Source organism: Pelobates fuscus, chromosome 6, assembly GCF_036172605.1.
Source record: "Pelobates fuscus isolate aPelFus1 chromosome 6, aPelFus1.pri, whole genome shotgun sequence".
NCBI lineage: Eukaryota > Metazoa > Chordata > Amphibia > Anura > Pelobatidae > Pelobates > Pelobates fuscus.
The window spans coordinates 76,274,739-76,294,145 of NC_086322.1; the positions used below are offsets into that span (position 1 = coordinate 76,274,739).

At 34.2% G+C, this 19,407-nt stretch overlaps 1 protein-coding gene across 3 annotated transcripts in view; it reads left to right on the forward strand.

The window, feature by feature from the left end:
* The window catches only part of PCDH7 (protocadherin 7), a 673,255-nt gene that overhangs the window by 310,911 nt on the left and 342,937 nt on the right, over positions 1-19,407 (forward strand). Inside the window, exon 2 of one of the 3 annotated variants that reach the window (XM_063457855.1) lies at positions 1,848-2,064. The exons of the other annotated variants lie outside the window; for them this stretch is intronic. Coding sequence (XP_063313925.1) covers positions 1,848-2,064 — 217 coding nt within the window. The remainder of the gene's footprint in view (positions 1-1,847; positions 2,065-19,407) is intronic. 3 annotated transcript variants of the gene reach the window in all.

Consider the following 19,407-nt stretch of genomic DNA (forward strand, 5'->3'; position numbering starts at 1 on the left):
TATGTGCTTCAATGCTGAACACAACAAATTGTTACGGAACACAGGTTTCTTACATCAAGAGTCCATGTTTTTATTTTTTTTATCTATTTATTATATCTTTTCAATATATATCTTTGTCTGCACATTGTGCAGATTGCTATTTATGTCCAATCTAGGTCCTACATACCTAGGCAGTTTGAAATACGTACTTAAAAAGAACAGCTAGTACATGCAGGATGGACTTCCAAGTTAAGGGCCAAAACAGCCACTAGGTAATAAACACATCAGACAATCAATCTGTAATCCACTTGCCAAACTAGCATTTTTAACCCTTTCTGCTCCTCTGTGAAATTTGTTCCAGCATTTTTAACCCTTTCTGCTCCTCTGTGAAATTTGTTCTCATCATAAACCTATGAAGACAGTTTATTTTAACTAGAGACATGATCATGGCTTTAGCACGGCAATTACAATGTAGCTCTCTTATGCATTGCATTACAGGCTATTCTTTTGTTCTGTGTTAGTCATTGTGTTATTTAAACATTCAAACTTTATGATGAAGTAATCTGAACAAGTTTGGAATGTTGTTACAAGATATCACTCTGCATACATATCTATAAATTAATTCAGTTTACTAGTATTCGTATATATTAGTATATATCATATCTGAAACTTTTTACAGTACATTGTTTTTTATATTTCAAAAATTTCAATATTAATACTCTCTGCTTTCCACCAAAAACAAGCATGAGTACCTACATGTATATGAATGGAATGTATTTGTGTGGAGAGTCAGTGTGTGTGAATGCCAGTTTCAGTATGGACATGCACTGGTTATTTGCTTTGAGGCTCAGTCTGAGTGAATAAATATGTTTTATCCTTTCAAACATTTTGACAGCAATATTTTACAGCTGGAAGCAGTCAAGGAGGGATTGGTAGTAGTATAGTAGATACGTGCAATAGCAGTTGTAGCTAAGTAGAATTTCACAATGCTGTCATAATAAATAGGGACACAGTTGTCTTGAGAAGTAGGCAATGACAGCATAGTGAGAATTGGTGGAGGTAATCATATAGTTAGGCAAAACTGGTCAGTGGGTCCAAGTTAGAGGTATAGAGATGTGGGTAGTAGTGAATAGCCCTGTGATTATGCAGATGGAAATAAAGGTCCCTCAGTGTGTTTATCCTTCACTTGGGGAATGAAGTCTAGATATTCGTTAGTCAAGGAAGTGGTGCAGAAGGTGTGTTAAGTTACCGCAGTGTGATTCTTTCACTGTTTCATCAAGTTTCAATGTCATAACTGGAGCCACATAGATCATTGAGAGAGGTGTATACAGAAGTATAATGCTGACACTACCCACTCCTCACATGATGTGGAGACTCATATTATTAATCATCCAGAATATGCTATTTGTTATCACCAAACAGTAATATATAGAGAGTTATTGAGGCAATAAAAATCACTACATATGTTCATTAAATATGTTTTATTGTATTTTGTTGTGTTTTTATGATGATGTTCAATGTCATACATATATATAATTTTTGTTGTATATATATATTGTTGAGGTTTGACATAAGGGGAATACCTCTTAATACTGGCACCATTCAGTCATTGAGTGCAAACACTACCTATAATTTTGTATATATATATATATATAAATGGAATTATCTTATGTTAGTAAAGAGTCACTGGGTACTCATGTTCTAATGTACTTCCTTAACTAACATAAACATACATTTTTAAATATACATTAAACCATTTTCAAAACTTTTGTTACTACATATGAGTCCATTTTAAACTCAGCAGAGCTATAGGTAGATAACTGAAATATTCTAACTTTAAGTGACATCCAGAATCTTTTCTCTTGCAGCCATTTCGTAGAGTGACGTTTTCTGTTGTGAGTCAGCCTCAGGACCCCCATCAGGGGTCGTTGCAGAGTTGCTATGACAGCGGTCTGGAAGAGTCAGAAACTCCAAGCAGTAAGAGCTCCTCAGGGCCAAGACTGGGCGCTCTTCCCCTACCAGAAGACAACTATGAACGAACTACGCCGGATGGCAGTGTTGGTGAGGCAGAGCATATGGAAAATGGTAGGGGCAAAAATAATATTCACACACATATGCATATACTGTAAAAGAGTAATAAGGCCGCAAAAAAATTCTAGGAAAAAATATGAAAAAAGTTAAATTGGTTAAATAAAAAAATATATATATTACTTTCTATCAGATCTTTCAAGTACATATTTTACTATGAATCCAAAATTATAATTCAACTTATATTTGACGATAAATCATTCATAAACTGCTTTTGTTTTTTTAATTCTAGATTTGATATGATTTTTAATTTGCATATCTTGGCAAAACTATGTATATGTATCTGTGTGTCAAAAGAACTTGATGTAAAAGCATTAACTGAAGATTAAAATAGTGACAACGCTTTTACTTAAACTCACATCATTTTCACTTGCTTATCCAGATGTATCTTACTGTACATTCCACAAAAAACTTGTTTTTGAATATCTGAAAAATCCTTGTTAATGGAACTTTCTATGTATGTATTAATAAACTCACGGCAATACCTATTAAAAGCTCATTTTATTAATTATCTTTATTAGTGGTTTTGAACTACTTATTAGATAAACAGAAAAGTAGATAGATAGACATTATACGTATATATATATATATATATATATATATATATACATATATATATATATATATATATTTATAGTACGAACACAACACAAGCCTTGAAACTAAGTATTAGAAGCAGTTCTTTGCCATGTGTCATATAGGTACAACATCCTTATTTAGTTGAAGGTTGTCATGGTAAATGAGTACTTTGAAATTGCTGAAATGCTGTGTTGCAGCGATGAGTTCTCAGAAAAGCCTCAAAAAATGAAGAGAGGAGGTTCTTGACAGATATAGATGGAAAGGACACTCCAAAGACATTTGGTCCTGAGGATAGACAGAAGAGGTCCTTGAGCAGAAAGCAATAGGCAGATAGGAACACACATTCTTAGCAATGAGGCATTCAAAATAGAATTCCGAACAAAAAAGGTTGACATAAGAAAGGCCAGCTCGAAGAAGGTGATGCTGTAGGAACACATTCATATATTAATTTTTAGTTAATTTATTTGGCAGCATCTATTTCTATTTCTATAGTGAAACATAATAATTAGTCATTATTAATATTAATACAAGTAAATTAGATTTAATATATTCAGCACTGCTTTTAAGAACTAAAGCAAAATTCTTTACATTTTTATTTCTTCATGTTGCATAGAACTATTAATTGCAATACTACAGGATACTTAGGTGTATAAATCACACTGTTAGGTTCTTCAAAAAGGAATCTTACATTGGTTTTCATTCTTCATCGGATTTATTTACTAAACACTTGCATTTCCTTTACAAATACTTACGGTATATCCAGAATGATTATTTGAAAAGTAGTGAATTTTGCTGAATGAGAAACCAAAAGAAATATGGTGTTTTTTTATCATGTGTGCTGCAGTTCTGGTTATTGTCCACAGCAATATACTGTTTAGTGGATAAACCCAAGGCAATTATATTAAAATTACATTGAAGGCAATTGATCCATCTATGCCTATAAAGGAATCTCTTAAAAGATTGAGCTATTATGTGCTTTGAGTTCTGGAGATTGTGTAGCATAGCATATCATACAGGTATTTCATAATATTGTTCAGAACAGATTAACAGAATATAACACAGCATGATATGGAGCATAAGCAAAAGATTAATCCATTTTTTACTGACAAAAATGTGTATAGAGGGATATAAAAATATATGCCTCCACACTCCAACAGAATGTACAGATTATTGGCACATTTTAAAAATAAGTTTACAGGGTTTTTAGGATACCTGAGCAGCTTGAAACATAGCAGGAACCACATAAACCTCAGAAGTAGCACTGGGAGTAGGATATCCAGCAGCTATTTAAATGCATAATACAAGGACTATTCTTGGCCAATGTGACAAAGTGGCAATGTGACAACATATGGGCGTTATTTCAGTGGTGTAACATTACAACATATGGGACAATGTGACAGCAAATGTGACAACATGTAGACAATGGCAAAATGACATTATATGGAATATGGTAAAATGAAGAAAGTAATGTATTGAATAAATGTGAAATTGTATGCATATATTAGAGGATTAATAGGACACTCAAGGCCCTATAAAAACATAATCTCATTGAAGTTGTTATGGTGCATGGAGTTCCCAGGAGCTGTTCCAAGGTTCATTGTTAAACTGTTTTTGAACAGTTCTAAACTGAATGAGAGTCTATGACTGTGGACAGCCCAGCTCCTACTCACTGCTGGGCTGATACTTTTGCATTAGCCCAATCAGTGATGGGTGCAGTGTTTGGATTTTATCTAATCACTTTCAGCCTATCACAGCTTCCTATCGATGGTATGAGTTGGTATATCTAAGGTGGAGAATATATCTACCTTAGCCATACCCCCAGTGGGAACTATGATGCGGGCATCTGGGGATGCTTATTCAATGTTAAAGCATCAAAAAACAGTTTAGCAGTAAATTGAGGACTCCAGGCACTAAAACAATTTAAACAAGATGAAGAGGTTATGCAATTTTAAAGCATGTGTCACATGCGGAAGCCTGTTGTATGCATTAGGAGCACAGGAAGAATATCAAATTGTTACAAATCTGTTTAACTACATCGTTCTGAAACATTTTTTTATTATTAGTTTTTTTTAGTCTATATACAAGACTGAACAAAGAAAACCAGTTTTGTTAATAAAAATGTGCCATTGAACTATATAGTCATAAAAATACACGTATACATTTTTTTCTAAAATACCAAAACCAGATTATGGTGGACTTTTTTTTATTGATTGGAGTTTTTTATTATTAGCATTTGTATAGTCAACATATTCCACAGGACTTTGTAGTTGTACTGTGGGAATATATAACAATGAGTAATTGACAGATTATACTTGGTACAATTATGTACCAGGAAAAATGTCAATGACTTTATTCATGGATAAAAATATATAATGCACTAATAAGGGATGTTAGTACATCATTAGTTATCATGTCTAACACCAAAATTCCTATTTATTGTAATCACAGGTGACAACAAATTTGTTTGCAAATTGTACCTGGGATTCTGTTCGCCAGACAAAATCAATTTTCAGCCAAATCTGAGATTTATTTCAGCTTTTAGTTAGTTTATTAATTAAACTCACTCTTGAATTAAACATTTGGTTTCCACTTTCTAGAGAAAACACATGCATGTCCTATGTAATAGATCTCCACTGATAGTCTTCTCCTGCATCAGATCACTACTATTGCATGTATAGTGTATAGTATATGTATATGGTGTATAGTGACTTCCTTTTTGTGTTCCTATATTTTATATGAATTGCCACATAGATCCACTTTTATTTTTTCATATAAGCCAGCAAACGTGGATAGTGTAATTCCACAAACACATGAGTCTAATAGACATCCAGACAGCTGAAGGTTAAACAGCAAAATGCTTCCTGAAAAGGAAAAAGGATAAAGAAGGCTCATGTGAGGGACAATTAAAGGGGCATCACCTCATTTGTTCTGTGCTGCACATGGGACTTAGTCAAGGTTACATTGCTCTTTTGGATTTCATTATCCTCTGCCTTTGCACCGAGTTTAGGTCAGCAGAACCTGTATACCTTCATAAAGTTACATTTGTCTCCATAATGATTCTAAATGCTTACATTCCTAATTTCAATAAATAAAGGGTTTGATCCAGGAACATATAATAGCCTTGGTCCAGGAAGCATAATGAAATCAGTGGGTTTTGCTCCACAATGGAGACCACCTAGGAGACTACTACAAAACTACATGACTGTCAGGTTAATCTATCTATCTATCCATCTATCTATCTATCTATCTATCTATCTGTCTGTCTGTCTGTCTGTCTGTCTATCCATATATCCATATGTGTCTGTCTCAATTTCCAGGTTTTACATATATTCAAGCAATATATATTTTTTCAGTAATCAATAGCTCAGCTTTGTCTCAATATTTAATTTATGGAGCTCATTTATTTTAACTTACTAAAGAACATAACCATAATTTTCAACTTTCTGACTACTTTACATAAAGGTTAATCAACTTTATAGATACTTCCAAACTTATACATCCTAATGCTTAGCAGTATAGTTTTTGATCTAAACACAACGTGAAACATTCTGCAGCACTGAATAATGAGTAGATTAAAATAGAAAATAGTTGCAACTAGACAAGTGAGAAAAACAGGAACATAAGGTAGTAAGGACCCTGCTCATATGAGCTCACAGTCTCAGGGGAATGGGGACACAAGGCTAAATTAGTATCATAGTCTTTACCAAGGTCACAAGAGTGACTTTCATGCCTGCCTTGGTGCTATTTTTATGACATATACATCATTATGTGCATGGCGCTATAATACCTACATGGTGTATAGTAATAATATCAAGCAGTACATGCCTTCACGTCATAGTTTGACAACATAACCTCATTTTGATTCACGTACCTCTCTTCTGTTTCTTTTATAAAATAGAAAAGGAATTTGGATCTGAAGCTTGTGTGTCCTAAGATATGATATTTGCTTAGCTATTATTTGTGACATAACCTTGTTAACCAAGATTTAAACCAGACAAGTTCATGCGTCTTTCACTGCCAACAGATATGGTTTACAGTATCACTTTTTACAAGTTGGCAGCATCTATTATCCCACAAGCCAATGTTTTACTTTACGCAAACTTTTACCTTTTATTTGGCAGAAGTGAAATATTTTATTGAAAGTCGGGCTTTTATATGCCCTTTTTTTTTTCTTCTTACATACACAGCTTTCCCGTGTGAAGGGGATGCCATAGGATTCAAAACAGCATTAGATTACTCTTTACTTGAAGTGTTTAAAAAGTCAGTCGCATGCAGGAAAGTGTGTTTAGGGCAATATAAACAAAGTGATTTAACTCATAAATGGCAGAGAATTGAACAGCGAGTATGCATGGGCATGATCTATATACTAAAGAAACAGAACAAAAATACAGGGTGCACCAGGAAGATATAATAGACCACAAAAAGCTAACTAAACAGTGAGAGAGTACAATAAAAAAGTCAAATTAAAAAAGGCAAAGGTAGAAATAGTGCTAAAAACACAATATGTCTTTAAATGTTCTTGATACAGCTCAGTCAGCAACCGTGTATGAAAGAAAGCAGAAGACAGAAGGAACCAATAGTGCAATATAGCAAATCAGATGAGCTACAAACAACGCTGAGGTATAGAAATGCCAACTCACATCTCATAGAGCTATGCGCAGCTCTAGGTAAAACAGTGGGCAGTGGTATAAAATCCACAAGTGCAGGATATCCCTCTGGTGGTTGTTACAGTGTAGATCATATGCAATAAAAGAAGAGAAACCCTATAGTGCTCTCCATACAGGTAAGTATAAATAGTAATAGGAAATATACTTACAATACAAAGAGCAGACAAACCTCTCTATGTGCTAGGCGTGGGTGGAACAATCCCTACCTTGGATTCTTTTGATGATAATTTGTGTGCTTTAGATGATAAAAAATAGTGCCAAGTATAGCTCACAAATGTGAGAAAGGCTGAACTTGATGGACTCATGTCTCTTTTCCGCTACACAACTATGTAACTATGTAACTATGTTTGCATGTTTTGGGGTTTATCTACTAAATAGTGATGTTTAGATTTTATTTTATTTTTCATTTAGGCAGTGGAGTGTCCCTTTAAGCTAGAATTGGTTTTGGAGCCTATAGTATCTTTTTAAGCATTTTCTAATGTGGTCAGCAAAAGGCCATGATGATGTGGATAAATACATATGAATGGATAGTATCTGCTCATGGGGAAAGCTGCAAAGATTTGGAGAAATAAGGAACATCAAGCTGTTTGCAATTTTATAGTTTGTTTAAAAAAATGAAAATATAATATAGTCAGCAAACTTCACCATGGGTGATCAGTTTAATTAAAACCTGTCAAGACACACTGCTGTAATGTAAACTTGGAAGACAACCAATGTTTTAACTTTGAAAGCATTGAAAGACTATTGGGTGAAATTTATGATCCGGTCCAAGAGTAATGAGCCATGACATAAAGCTACCACGGGCATGACAGTCCGCTTTATAAAGTGCATTGCTATTTAATAATTTCAAGAATATATTTTTTTAATGTGACAATAGCCTGTGTTTTCTCCGTCTTCAGCCAAGTAGCATTTTCCAGTTTGCAGAACATTCTCAATCTCTCTAGAACATTACAATGCATAGAATCAGGACAGATGTTAAAGCTGAAGGCCTAATTACCACAGTTTATTGGAGCTTAACTGAGGTGAAAGCAAGCACACCACAACTGGGACCTTTTTGAATGTGGGCTTAAAAGTCATGCCCCAGATAACACAAAGAAAATACCAGGACATTTGCAATCACGAATACTTTTAATAGCAAACGAGTAACTCAGGCGATAGCACTGCATTCATGTAGATAATGGTATAATGAGATGCAAAGTTCGGTGCTGAGGTTACATTTAATAAGATATAAACATTCTTTTAATATACATGTTCATCCGCATGAAAGATAGTCATCATTTGGTCAATGTAACACAGCTGAGTGAATTCATCTTCAACCCAAAAAATATTTCAGTAGATTATTTTTTAAATTAGAATGTTTTTGTTTATGTAAAAAATATAATAAAGCACTGTATATACTGAAATGTATTGGTTGCTTGTTTCGTGTGTTGAAAATAAATACAAAAAGTTAATATTTAAAAATAAATATTTTGGCTTAATAATTACTTTCAATAACCCATCATTTAAAAAAAAATAAAAAATTTTTTTTTATACTTTCTGCCAATGATGATGGCTATTGAACTATAATTCTCATTACCCACCTCAATCATTTGTTTGTGCACCTAGTGCCTATAGATCATGGCAATAATATTTTTTACAATAGGAGGAGAGCTACCTATTGATTGGGACTACAGTGTTACAAAATCTATCAATCTTTTCAAATCATACATGAAGCATGAGAAAGAAATATACAACTGCTCTAAGCTAAACACAAACAAGAGATAAAACACGCAACACATGACAAATATGATGTGAAACCGATAAAATCAGATGTCACTAAAATCTTAAAGATCATATTGTTATTACAATAATTTAATTATAGAATAAAGAATCAAACATAAAGTTAAAGCAGAATAAAAATTAATTAGGCTTCACAGTATATAGATCTGTAATATAACAACATGCATCCAATAAACTGAATAAGATAACAATATCCAGTGATATAACTTAATGGAAAGAGTAACAAGTTTGATTCATGGCAAGATCATTTTCTTTTTCCCAAGATTGTTAGAATGAGAAACATCAAGTTTGATAATGATAATATTTAGAACCATTGGGTAACTTATAAACTCACATCAAACTTAAAATCTGACACAAGATATATATTTTTTATCATGAATTAATCGCTCACCTAATGATTATATAGGTACTGAGAGGCAACCCATTTTATATCACTGACAAAAGAGGAAGAGCTATTCTCTGTAGAGAATAATACTGCCATTGTAAAAAGCAGTACAAGAGCAAGAGGCCTAGTCAATCCTTTTTTGTTTCTCAAATTCTGAATGTGGATCAGATTGGGGACTTACAGAGCTACTGATTACACAACACAGTAGGAGCAGATAACCAAATGTAAAAATTTGTGGAACATAGCTGATTTATTCAACAATGCTGCTATAATCACAGTTTAAGTATTTTAACCCTAATTTTAAAATTCATTTTCATTCCGTGTTTAGAGAGTAATTTGCTAGAGTTGGTTAGTATGCTTCATCTTCCTTGGCTTGGGTAATTGATTAGGTAGTAATACCAAAGAGTGATAAGGAAGAATAAGAAATATGTAGGTATGAACAGTAAAATTAAGTAGCCAATCTCCCTCCCCCCAAAAAAATAACAATAATAATAGAAATACTAGTGGAATAAAACCAAAAGGGTAAGAAACCTGTACTGCACATTCGCGAGACAATGAAAACATAAAAGTTCAAGAGTTGATTAGACAAGAGGAAAACAGACATGGATGAGAAGAGCAGAAAGGCACAAGGAGAAAAGATAACTCTAAGTACAACTGCAGTTGGTGCCTCTGACAGATTGATTTGATGTACCTAGCACATGGTTTTGCAAATTAACAGTCTTGATATTAACATAGTAACAGTAGTCATAGTATATGAAGATACCATACTATGCAAAATAGATGTATCTGATGCATCCTTCTTGGTGGTAATGAAGTCACATTTTGGTGAGATTACTGAGCTTAAATATAAAAGCCTGTGGCACAGATCTCATATTTCCTGCTCCCTCTGCAATTGCAGTCACTCTAAAAAGCACTGCAGTATCATATCATACACATGTTATAGTAGTAACTAAAAGTATCAATCAACCATGGAGCAGGAGAACAGAGATAGGTAACACAGGGAGCCTTCTTGCATCTGGATCGCCATGGACTCAGAATGTCCACCATTTCCTTCTGCAGATATAAAAACAAATAAATAGATAGACAGACAGACAGACAGGTAGATAGATAGATAGATAGATAGATAGATAGATAGATAGATAGATAGATAGATAGATTAGATTGATTTAAAGTTGAATGGTGGAAGACAGAAGCTCAATGACCTATAGAACATGTATTACAAAAAAAAATGGACATTTCTAACAATCCCATTATTTAGTAAGAGATAACCCAAAATTCAGTAATGGATTCAGGATGGATTTACTATGTGGGACAATTGTTTTTTACCAATTAAAGCACAGCATTTTTCTCTGTTTAAATGGTCAGGTTTAAAATTCACCAAAAACATATTTTTGGGGAAAAAAACTCTCTTAAAATTTATATTTTTGAGTTCTGAATACCATTGGCTGATAATATATAATATTTCAGTTCTTGTACCCCATTTAATTACTGATATTTATTTCCCTTCTTACTACACAACATAACAGCAAGCCATCTTCGTAGAAAAACTATTTATTTTGCATTTGGTCTTCGAGAGCAATGAAACAAGTTTTGCAGTTCAACTGAGACAAGTCTCTGATTACAGCTTTAAAACCATAAATCTAGCTATATAATGCCAATTGTATTGTTTGGATTTAAATTCTGGTAATTTCTTCTTCAATATTAATGGATCATTCTGACAGCAATAGAACTGGAATTGAAACCTGTCAAGTATTCATTTGTCACATTTAATTGGAATCTAGGTAATCTGCAGTGTTTTGCTTGGCTAGGTTTTAATCAGGACTTGCACTAGCTTTCATTTGGATTTACCATGGCAAAAATACTCTCGAAACTCTCCTGCTACTTAATTGTGATTACTTCAAATATTTACTACTTTATTTTAACCAATGAGAAACAAAAACGGTTTCAACTAATTGGTTTGGATTTTCTATTATAATGTTTTCTATGGAGAGGGGAGAATAATCTCTAAAATGCAAAAGTCAAATTGATAAATGCATAACCAAGTCTGCGACTTTAAGGAAAGTGAGCAATTTTTTCATGCTACGCTAAGTACAATCAGCCTGGATTAGCTAGTGTGAAAGTAAATATAGGTAAATGAAAAAGCACTTTCAGGTTGCAGTGACGTATCTGCTATGTTCAAGGCATAACATGGAGCTACAGCAGAAGGATTGTAAGAAGCTTTAGCAACATATCATCATGAAAAGGTCCTTCTTCCATTGTCTTTGTGCATAGTATTAATCCTGGACTAGACGTGATCTATAATAATTACAAAATAGGTGCAATGTTCATTCTTTTTATACATTTTATTGTAATTAACCCTTTAATTCAATTTGGATAACCCTGCATAGAACAATCATTTTTTGCCCAAGTTATTAAAAATTCGGTATTGGAATTGAGAATATTATCAGAAAATAGGTGGTACAATGATATTCTCTTTATCCGATATTTTTGCATCATTTTTTTCATTTTTTTCAAAATAGTAAAATATCAAAACATATATCATATGTAAAACAAAATCTATTCTTATATTAATAAATATCAAAATATTACAATATTTTTTTGAAAATATTACATTATTTACAAAGTTTATCCAGAAAAAAATAAATCATTTGAAGAGCTTATCTAACAATATTAAATCGGGAGCCATATTAGAGAAAATAAATGTTGCAACAAATAAAAATGCAAATATTGTTATTTTGTAAAAAGCATATATTAAATGACTGTGATGTATACGTCAAAGAGCCAGCAAATTCTTACTGGAATAATATGAATACGAATAAGGCAATGTCACCTTTTTCACAACATACACAACTAACCTATGTAATCTATTGTTAGAAAACTGATGTGTGATTTTACTTTACTCTGACTAGAATAATTATAAGATTAACTCTTGCTCCACGAGTTGCTTAGGTCTTTCACAATCTGTAAAATATGGATTCACAGCATTATATATATCATCATTGTTTTTACCATAGTGTGGGAGAATTATAGAAGTTGAATGTAAAACTCAGCTTTATTATACCTCTTATATGTTTAATTTTTCCATATGTTTCTCTTAATTACGTGTAGTAAAATCTCCTACACTGGAGACATTAAATGATATATGTTAGCCACTATTCATTTTCTTCTTCAACTATGACTAGCTAGCTTATCTGCTGAGATTGCTTTGAGGAGGCGGTATGAGTCACACTATGTCAGCTATAAGCAAAAAAAAAATCTAATTGCTTACATGCTAAAATAATGGGACAGTTTAGATGGACCAAATGGTTCTGAAATTACAGTATATGCTTCTATATTTCTTTTGTCATTATTTCCAAATGTTTTATATTTGCACTAGCTTATTTTATAGGAGTAAACATAACTGCATACACACATCTATTTTATTTGCATACCCTATTAAAGGTTTATGCTTTTTTTGTATGTAGCTTTTTCTTCAGAGTGCCCTCTTAAAAACTATAATTTCAGGCATTTAATTGTTTAATTCAACTGTCAGGATCAGATTTAGACACATTTAGAAATATTAAAACCAAAATTATAGGTCGCACCACAATAAAAACAAATGATGTAATATAATAAAACCAATAATGTACTAACATACTGAAATGCAAAATATTTAAAAGGAATAGTCCTGGTAATAAATCATTTAGGTAAAAAAGAGTCCAAGTTGATTAAAGGGTTTAGAGTTTCTGAGGTAGTTGGATGTACAAGTTCAGTAGGAGCATGTAAATGCGAAAAAAATTCCAATAGTGTAATCTGTCTCTGGTATGGGTAAGAGGAGATTGGTAGCAATGGTAGTAATCCTACTCACCTTTTAGAGAGCTAGTACAAGCTCAGGTGTAACTAGCATTCAGTGGCGTCGATCCCCTACTGGTAGGATGTAGGTGATGGTAGGTGGTGAAGGTCCTCGGTATGGGGAGAGAGATAAAACCAGAAATAGTGCTCTCTCTATATAGTATAAACAGGTTGGTATGAGAAAGGTATAATACTCACATTTAAGCGAGCAAGATATACTGCTCACTATAATAGCATGGGTGGTGCAATCCCCACCTAGGATTATTGTATGGGTAAATACTCCAAAGTTCTAGACGACCAGGTTAAAAATAAAACAAAATAAAATGTAAAAAAGGTATATGGCACATACAAGATTAATGGGCCAATATTCCTTTGATGATACATCTAAAAATATATTAAAAAACAGCCAAAATGCGTTTCGCCAACACAGGGCTTCATCAACTGGCAATAAAAACATTAACCTGGTAAATGAGAATTTATATAGGCAATACATTCATTCAATTATTAAAATTTTGGTGCCAAAATGACATCATAATAATTTAACATATAAATTCAAAACAAGGTAATGGTAATACTAAAATAACAGGTAGGTTTTAAAATGTAATCCTTTTATTAAAACAAGGGTTGTGTGTGGAAAAAAACTTATCAAGGAATGTAGGGGTGTGGTCAAATGGTTCGCAATAGATAGTGACGTAATTTACCACATGATTTAGAAATCTTAACTATATTTATGAGCAATTAATTTATTAGAAAACAGTGGGTATCTATCTATCTATAAGTCTGGAAAGCTGTGTTAATAATCTCTTTTAATTATATATTTGCTATTTTAAATGCTTCAATATGCTATGCCTGGCAATAATTGATCATTTTCTTCATAGCAATATTTCAACTTTTTATAATTTTTTGGGGGGATTTTCTCCTGTTGGAATAAACTGAGTTTTCATTTGAATTAAACCAAGAAATAGATTATTTCAAAATATTAAATAGGGCTTCTTTCTTATTCTTCAAATGCACACTAATTAACAGAAAAAATACGTACTGGTAACAGTTGTTGACAAACTCACATATATCACAATTTGTGATTGAAGTAAGCACTTCAACTTTAATTATGAAGAGTAATATGATTGTACCACTCACTTTTGTTTTTTAAAATAACTTTAACCACCCCCATCTTTTCTCACAGGAGATTGGGCCTTGAGCAGGGGCATGCATTTACACCCCTTTCCTGTTATAACATAACCCCCCCCCCCCCCCCCCAAAAGAAAATTTCAGAGTTTGTTCTGTTTAGTAAAGCCTAGCAGATACCTACTTACCTTTTGTTTTATTTAATATTAGGCATAGTGTGATGGCTGGGCAAACAGCAGAATGGCTGTCTCTCAGGTTTGTCACAGTACTTTTATTGCCTATTGGTTGCTTCTTGAAAAACAATTTTCTGTATTTGTCTCTCAAGGAAGTTTATTAAGCAACCAATAATCATCAAGATTACTAACTACGTCTATTCAAGTTTCCCCATGTCAGCTTTTGCCCCTTAACAGATAGTATGTTCCAATTTGCTAGTAACTGCTGTGCATCACTGTGTCAGCTTGAACTGAATGATAGACAGAGAAATACTAATACAATGATGTTGTCTATCGGTGTAGAGTTTGAATAGTGCACAAAATAAATAGCTGTCTAACAAAACTAACTAAGGAAGGTAGCAGTGTGTATTAGACTAGGCGGCAACATGTAGAATTGTGCAGTAGGAGAAAGGGAATGAATTGATATTCATGTACAATATTTTTTATTTCCATCTTATTAAATCAATATGAAGAAAAACATAATGATTTTGTAATTAAATATATTACACTCATGGAAAAAGAAGGGAAAAGACAATTTGTTATTACCTAGTTCTTACCAACAGAGCCAAATAAGGGATTTGCAAATACCGCGCCACAGAAATCCAACACACGTATCATTTGCTTTCCTGCTGGATTTATTACTGTGAATTTGTTCTTTGTAAACTATAGGTTTGATGGTAAAATAAGCACTTCTCTGCATACTTTAGAGCTGGGGCCTTCCTATTCTCTGGGAAACACTGACTTGTAAAAATCAGAAATCGTTCCAAGTGCTAATCTTCTTAGTTTGCCTCCATGGTTTTAAAATGCTGCATTAATTAACATATCGACATATTGTCAAGCAAAAGTGCCGCTTTCACAATGAAGCACAATAAACAACGAGTTATAAAGCCATGGCCCACACCGCATGTTGCCTAAGCAGAACTACTCTGATTCAGAACCTCATTTAGGAAGCTATTTACTTATTACTTTGCAGTTCACATGGCACGCACACACACATAGACATCATTTATCTTCTAAGGCAGCCCACCGAGAAGTTATATTTTTATCGTAAATTGCTTTCAATGATTCATAAATACCAAATACACATTTTACATATCTATCTATCTATCTATCTATCTATCTATCTATCTATCTATCGGTCTATCTATCTATCTTGTCTATGTATCTATCTATCTATGCATCTATCTATCTATCTATCTATCAATCTATCTATCTATCTATGTATCTATCTATCTATGTATCTATCTATCTATCTATCTATCTATCTATCTATTGTATCTATCTATGTATCTATCTATCTATCTATCTATCTATATATCTATCTTTGTCAGGAGTGCGAAAATCTAAATTTCTTTCATAAATTCTTAATATAATGTCAGCACTTAAAATTTGGATCTAAAACAAAATGTATTATACTCAACAAACTATTTGTCTATATACACAGCCAGTAACAATTTTAATATATGTACGAACATTTAGAATTTTTACATTTTTTTAAAGGGGGACATAGAATCTGGAGGTATTGCATAATTGTATTTGTTTGTGTTAAAGGAATTATATAAGCACCACAACCACTTTGGCTTATTGCCATGGTTATGGTGCAAAGATACCAGCCCTGCTTTTCCTCAAAGAAACATGTATAGTCCTGGATTTATAAGCACACATCCAAAGACTACAGCACCTGCAAGTCCCTCTCATCTCTGTACACATAGAATATACTTAATTCTGCTTCACAACTCACCCCAATAAACATTTCGATTGCATTTATTAGGTGAGGGAAATGGGAACGATACATAGATAACTATAATGTTTACAGTGCTTTATATTAAACACTGCTGCACTCCTCACCCCAGTAAATGTTTCAGTAGCATTTATTGTGGTAAATAAAATAGGAACTGCCACTATTAGAAAACGGACAGTTCTCCTTTATACCCTTTTTGTTTAATTATATTTTGGTGAGAAAATGCTGTATTCTTTTGCAATTGATGATTTATCTGCTTGGAAATTAAATTACTCAAAACATTTTTTTCCAAGAAGTATGACTTGGGGAAGATTTTATCTTCAATATCTATGTTGCTTGCTCATTAGATAGTTGTTTGCTGATTTGATAACATATTGCAACAAATAATCAAATATTTTCAAAGACTAATATAATAATGTGAGTCTCACATTGCACATGGATGTATATATACAGGGACGGACTGACAGCCTTCTGGGCCCTCAGGCAAAATTAGATCCTGGACTCTTCGAAAACCATATTAAGTATTAAAGGGACACTATAGTCACCAGAACAACTACAGATTATTGTAGTTGTTCTGATGCCCATAGCTAGTTCCTGCAGGCTTTTTAACGTAAACACTGGTTTTTAGAAAAGGAGGTGTTTACATTGCTGCCTAGGAACACCTTTAGTGGCAGTCATTCAGACAGCCACTAGAGTTGCTTGATATGTCAGTGCTGCCGATGTTTAGTATCTCCACACTCTGCATGGAGACACCATATTGATTCATTGCATCTCAATGCAGAGGTGATAATTGGTGTAGTGTGGCATTTTGCTGCACATGTTTTTCTATGAAAAATAATTTGTGTAGTGCCAGAGAGTATAAAATGCAGACGTCCATGTTGCGTAAATGGGTAAATGCATTGATCCATGAGTGAGTAGAGCAGATGTTTGTAAAAGCAGGAGTGTATTTGTATGGAATGTTGATGTGTGAATGTAAGGGTGTATTTATGTTGAATGTGAATACAGGGGTGTAATTTGTGGAGGACTTGTGTGTTGTTGTATGAATGCCAGTGTGTATTAGTATGAAATGTCTGTGTAAGAATGTAAAGATAGATTTGTATGGACTGTTTGTGTGTGAATGCAGTATGTGTGCACAGTATGTATGTGAATGCAGGAGTGTATTTTTATGTGTGCAGAATTTGTGTGAGAGAGAGGTGTATGTAACATTTGTGTAAGAGTGCATGTGTATGTGTGAATGAGAGGTGTATTTGAACCTGTGTCAGTGTATGTGTGAATGAGAGGTGTATTTGAACCTGTGTCAGTGTATGTGTGAATGAGAGGTGTATTTGAAACCTGTGTGTGAATGAGAGGTGTATTTGAAACCTGTGTCAGAGTGCATGAATGAGAGGTGTATTTTAAACCTGGGTCAGGGTGTGTGAATGAGAGGTGTATTTTAAACCTGTGTGTGAATGAGAGGTGTATTTTAAACCTGTGTATGAATGAGAGGTGTATTCGAAACCTGTGTCAGAGTGTGTGAATGAGAAATGTATTTGAAACCTGGGTCAGTGTGTGTGAATGAGAAATGTATTTAAAACCTGGGTCAGTGTGTGTGAACAAGAGGTGTAATTTAAACCTGTGTCAGTGTGTGTGAATGAGAGGTGTATTTTAAACCTGGGTCAGAGTGTGTGAATGAGAGCTGTATTTTAAACCTGTGTGTGAATGAAAGGTGTATTTGAAACCTGTGTCAGAGTGTGTGAATGAGAAATGTATTTGAAACCTGGGTCAGTGTGTGTGAATGAGAAATGTATTTGAAACCTGGGTCAGTGTGTGTGAATGAGAGGTGTAATTTAAACCTGTGTCAGTGTGTGTGAATGAGAGGTGTATTTTAAATCTGTGTCAGTGTGTGTGAATGAGAAATGTATTTTAAACCTGTATCAGTGTGGGTGAATGAGAAATGTATTTGAAACCTGGGTCAGTGTGTGTGTGAATGAGAGGTGAATTTAAAACCTGGGTCAGTGTGTGTGAATGAGAAATGTATTTGAAACCTGGGTCAGTGTGTGTGAATGAGAAATGTATTTGAAACCTGGGTCAGTGTGTGTGAATGAGAAATGTATTTGAAACCTGGGTCAGTGTGTGTGTGAATGAGAAATGTATTTGAAACCTGGGTCAGTGTTTGTGAATGAGAAATGTATTTGAAACCTGGGTCAGTGTGTGTGAATGAGAGGTGTATTTTAAACCTGTGTCAGAGTGTGTGAATGAGAGGTGTATTTAAAACACCCTGTGTGCCTGTGCCCTGTCTAAGCCCTTCATCCCACATATTCCTCTCCCCTTTTCTCCCCTAGCCTGCTTACCTGCACCAGTTTGATGTTTTTTTCCTTCCCCCAGCTTTCTCAAGCAGTTCCTGGGGGCTGGGAGGGATCTGCTGGGCCAGGCTCCAGTTCTCACCATGTTCCTTCCATGCTGTGAGAGCTCCGTGTGAGAGGAGAGGAGAGCAGGGGGTATGATGTCACTTCCTGCCCCCTCCCATCCTCACATGGAGCACTCTGTACTGATCGCAGGCATAGAGATGAGACCTGGCAGTGAGAGCAGGTATGCTGTCAGGTCTCCCAATTAACAGGGGATTAATTTGCAAGGAGGTGTGTTGCACGGGCCCTCCTAAGTCATCATGGGCCCCTGCAACCTTCCTTTTGACTATGGAGATCTCTGATCTCCACTTCAGAATCATGTATGCAGCCGGGCCCCTGACTCACTCGGGCCCTCGGTCCATGACCGATCTGCCCGAGTGGTCAGTCCGCCCCTGTATATATATATATTGTAATCCAGAAATTACTTCAGGTAAAAATCCAGTGTTGTCAACAACACTGGATTTTTACCTGAATTCATTTCTGGATTAAAATAATTCGCTTTATAAGATCTTGAGTGCTGGCTTTATATACGATGAGAATTGATCTTCTCACCCCTCCTGGGTGTTATATTTTATTCCTCATTCTGAGGTCCTCTACCAGAGGCCTGGGAATCGTAGGGTTTTGCATAGTTTCTACA